General features: G+C 33.4%; 1 protein-coding gene across 2 annotated transcripts; it reads right to left on the bottom strand.

Moving 5' to 3' along the window:
* Positions 1-282: 282 nt before the first annotated feature.
* Positions 283-3,351, bottom strand: LOC124918784 (SUN domain-containing protein 2-like). 2 transcript variants are annotated; one of them, XM_047458831.1, is made up of 4 exons: positions 2,857-3,351; positions 2,067-2,123; positions 892-1,980; positions 283-755 (listed from the first exon to the last, which is right to left on the bottom strand). In XM_047458831.1, the coding sequence occupies exons 3-4, from the start codon at positions 1,966-1,968 to the stop codon at positions 441-443; spliced, it is 1,392 nt and encodes a 463-aa protein (XP_047314787.1). In that variant the 5' UTR covers positions 1,969-1,980; positions 2,067-2,123; positions 2,857-3,351; the 3' UTR covers positions 283-440. The 2 variants fall into 2 exon arrangements, with proteins under 2 accessions (XP_047314787.1, XP_047314786.1); XM_047458830.1 differs by lacking the exon at positions 2,067-2,123 and having other exon boundaries at positions 2,857-3,350.
* Between the last annotated feature and the right edge of the window lie 1,016 nt (positions 3,352-4,367).

The following is a 4,367-nucleotide window of genomic DNA, read 5'->3' as shown; positions in this document are numbered from 1 at the left end:
AAAATAAATAAAATGATTAAAAAAAATTAATGTTTTAAAATAATTCATATATATCAACATAATTTAATTCCTAGTAGAGAGGGAAGTTAAATCCAATATAAACCTAAAAAAGAAATAAAGAAAGATAGCTAATAACAGCGTAATGTGTCTATCAGAGAAGACTGAAAAATATAATAAAGTTGGATAAATATTAATGTTATATTATACTCTAAATAGAATCAATCAATAATAAAAATAATACTTGAATGAACTTTCTTGGAAAAGGAATTTGCAATAATAATATATATAGAAAGAAACTCAGTTGTTAACATTACAAAATATTAAAAATCTTTCTTTTACACCCACAAACTGGACATCTAAAACAATACATGATAATATTAGAACTCTATCTTCTACTAAAACAAAACAATTGAACCTGCCTGCCTGCCTGCCTTCCTGCCTTATAAGATTCCAGGGTGACCATCATAAAGAGATGAACTAGGTTCATGTCCATGTACTCTAAGACGATATATGCACGTAAAAGAAGAACTTCCGTGGTTGGAAGCAAAATCAAACCTGATAGTATCAACAAGATTCGAAGACGACGACGATGATGATTCCGATACAGTACTGAAAGTCTGTGCATTACTCTTGTCCAGATCATAAGTGAACTCAGTCAAAAGTAACATCTTTTCTTCATCAATGTCTGAGTTTCCTTGCAACCACCCAGACACTCTACAATCCTTTGGTGCACTTGTTCTGTCATATGCAACACTCTGCCAGAAATTAATTTCACATCATTTGTTTTGTTTTTCAAATAAAAACCAAACTCACCACAAACTATCTATGGAATACATGTACATAATAATAATAATGATTGAATATGAAAAAAGGAAATGAATGCTAGCTAACCTTGGCAACATGCTCTAGAGTTACAGCTTCTGGAATAATAGCAGTTCGGAGCCTAACCACCACAAAACCACTGCTACCTTTTAATGGAAAACACTCCCCAGGTTCCCCAAAACTCGGAGTTAGCATCTTTTTCGCTGCTTCATCCACAGCGTTTTTTCCGTTAAATAAGAACCAACTATTTCCTTTCCCAACAAATGCTTCTGAGTACTTCGTTACCCTACCTCCGCCTGATCCTAGTGCATAATCTACCATACCTAGCCCATCAGCAGCGTGCTTCTCTAGCTCAATCCCTACAATCTTCCTTGCCAATGCTCTTAATTCATCCAAATTCACATCTCCATCTTCACCTCCTTTCTTCTTCGTAAATTCCTCAAAGAACCTCCCAAACTCGTCTTTCGCTACCCACTCCTTCGCACCCAACTCCGACAACCCTCTTTCCAGCCTTGTCGTTCTTTCGTCAATTCTCTTCAACTCATTACCCAATCCCACACCTTTCTCTTCTATTTCTTTGCTCATATCCCTTCTAACACCCCCAATTTCACTCTCAATCTTTCTGTCCACGATCTCCACCTGAACCTGCATCATTTTTGTCGTGGTCTTTAGAAATCCTTCCATTTCTGCTATCCTTCCCTCGAACTCTACAACTGACGAAACCGAAGAAGAAGGATGATGATTTCCCATGTTATTACCCGAGGGAATGGCCAATTTTCTTATCAAATGGATCAAACCCAACAGAGTGAGCACTAGCAAGAAATTCTTAGTGAAGATGCTCATTACGGTCTGCCAGCGAGGCTTTTCCGGTTTCAATGAGGCCTTTCTGGTTGGCCTGCGACTAGGCATCGCCGCAGTTGCATTAGAGGGAAATGCATTCTTGATATGGACAGCATCTCTGGATCTTTCTAGAACTTCTTCTCCTCGAATAGAGTGGCTCAAATCTCTGCCGGATAGGCCTCCACTGACGGCGGTGGTCCCTTCTCCGGTTAAAAGTTCAGCACCAGACCTCTTCTCCCCTGAGAGAACCGGCCTCCTCCGGGTGGTCGCAGGGGTGGCCGTGATGGACACCGTTGAAGCAGACATTGAACCTTTTCACTATCAGATAGTTAAACATGATTAGGGAAGATGGAGGAACAAAAAGTAGAAAGCACATATACTAAATTGGCTCTGATTGGAAACACCTGGAGCTGGGGTTGGGTTTGAATGAGAAAAAGTAATCTTGCAGAATATCATCTCATCTACATCAATATCAGGATGAGATACTTACAAAAAACTGTTTCCAAGGAAATTTATAGACATTTTTTTTTGTCCAAACCCAGCTCCAGATGTTTCACTTCTTGTTGCATTTTTCATTTTTCAGTTTTTAACATTTTTTATGGTTTTCTACTATTGTATTTTATTTTCTAAGTATTCCATGAATTAGACTCTAACCTCCCTAATCATGCTTAATCTCATCGTCAAATCGTGTCAATTTTGCAATGAACATCATGATGCCAATGCATCGATTGAATCTCAATTCAATCATCAATGCTCAATTACTTATCATATTCAATTTGCAATTAAACGTTCATAGATACCATGATAATTCAATCTTAATCCACATGCTACATGCCTATACTAAGTATTGCAATCAAGAAATCACATCAAATTCTGCCTATATTTTCTTATTAACATAGGTTAAACAACATGATTGAACAGACAACTGACAATTACTTCAAGGAACTATCATTCAATTGAATTAAATTAAATTATATCACAGTAAATTCCACTCAGTACGTTTAAGTCACGGTGTTTCAAACGAAGATGAACAAAGTTTCAGTTTATAAATGCTTCCATAAACAAAGCCTTATATGTCAGTTAAAAATCATCAACAGAATGCTCATCAGGAAATCAAAATTGATATAAAAATAGAGCACAAATCATTCAACTAGATTCAAATCCATCCTAATCGCATTCAACTAGAAATGATACCTGATGCCAAGTAGAAATTGGGCTAAATGAAGAGATACTGCTTGATGAACAGATCTTTTGCAGCTAAATGAAGAGAAGCACGTCTCTGTCAACGGTTTGAATCACGTCTGGTCTTAAACTGGACTGCCGCTGCTCCACGGTTACTACTTCAACAACTGCTACTGCGATCTGGAATTTGGAGCTCGATTACCTCAGAAAAAACGGAAGGCTCTCCAGAGAAGAAGATCTGATCGGTAAATGAAGTATTCTTCTCTTACGAAAGATCTCCACCAAAGCTTTCTGCCTTCAGCTCTTCTCCTGGAGGAATCGTTCTCAGTTCAAGAAACCTCTCTGTTGAAGATGAAATCAAATGGCCTCAATCCGAAGAAAATGGAATCCTTCGTTGATATCTCTTTCCTTTTTCCTCTCTGTAATTCTATCTCCTTTTTCAGAATCCATTCATGAACTTAGCCCTCGCCTGCCTTCGGTTACCAATTCCCCCTAAGGGCTTGTTTGATTTCGCAATCTGCAAAAGAATATTCAATGAAATAAACCATATTTTTTTAATTTTGTTTTTCTTAATTTAGATATCTAATATTTTATTAATCTATATAAATTAACTTTTATTTCCATTTGGGAAATCTGTAACAACTGTAACATGCTCTTCCTATTTTTTTCATTTTCAAATTAACCTCTGAACTTTCTATCGTTATAAAATAGTCCCTGTATGCTACATTGACTGCAAGTTATCTTACATATTTTGATTTTTATGCACATTCAAAAATCTATACAAAATTTCACAACCATTTTGGGACAAGATTTTTGTTTCTGTTTATGATTGATTATCTCAAATTCAATTTCACTAAACAAAAAAAAAAAAACTCAAATTTAAATTAGATAAAAAAAAAAAAAATCAAAATTTACAGGTATAGACTAATTATGAAAAGAAATAAGGTCATATGGAAAAGATTACATAATTTTTATTATTTCTTTTTAATTTTTTAGAGAAGAGTATAACATTTTTTCTTAGAGTCATGAATCATTAAAGTGATAATGTAATCTCTACAAGTGACTATTCTAATTTATTTAATTTTATATATTTTTAATTATTTCTAAAAAAGTTAAAAGACTGAATGTATTGTTCAAATAAGAATAATAGACGTGGGAAGTGCCATATTTGGTTAGAATTATATAATCATTCTCCTTCTCTTTATTATAAATATAATGTTTGAATATATCAAAGATAAATTATTATTATTATTTTGTAATCAAAATTATTATTTTTTGGTTAAATATAAAATATTATTTTTTTTAGCATTTGAAAATCTATTTATTTTGTAAAAGGATATTTTAGGATTTTAAATTAATTTTATTTATTTGTCTTTATTTATAAATAATTAATTTAATATAGGATTGACATGAATAATAATCTTTATCACTTTATTTTTTAAAATATTTATAAATTGAACGCTAAATAGTCTATATATATTTTAAAAATATTATCATTATTTATGCAATCTTAATATTCATAT

Source organism: Impatiens glandulifera, chromosome 1 (assembly GCF_907164915.1).
Source record: "Impatiens glandulifera chromosome 1, dImpGla2.1, whole genome shotgun sequence".
In the NCBI taxonomy this organism is placed as follows: domain Eukaryota; kingdom Viridiplantae; phylum Streptophyta; class Magnoliopsida; order Ericales; family Balsaminaceae; genus Impatiens; species Impatiens glandulifera.
The sequence above is the reverse complement of the archived record's forward strand: the minus strand, read 5'-3'. Positions and strand labels throughout refer to the sequence as shown.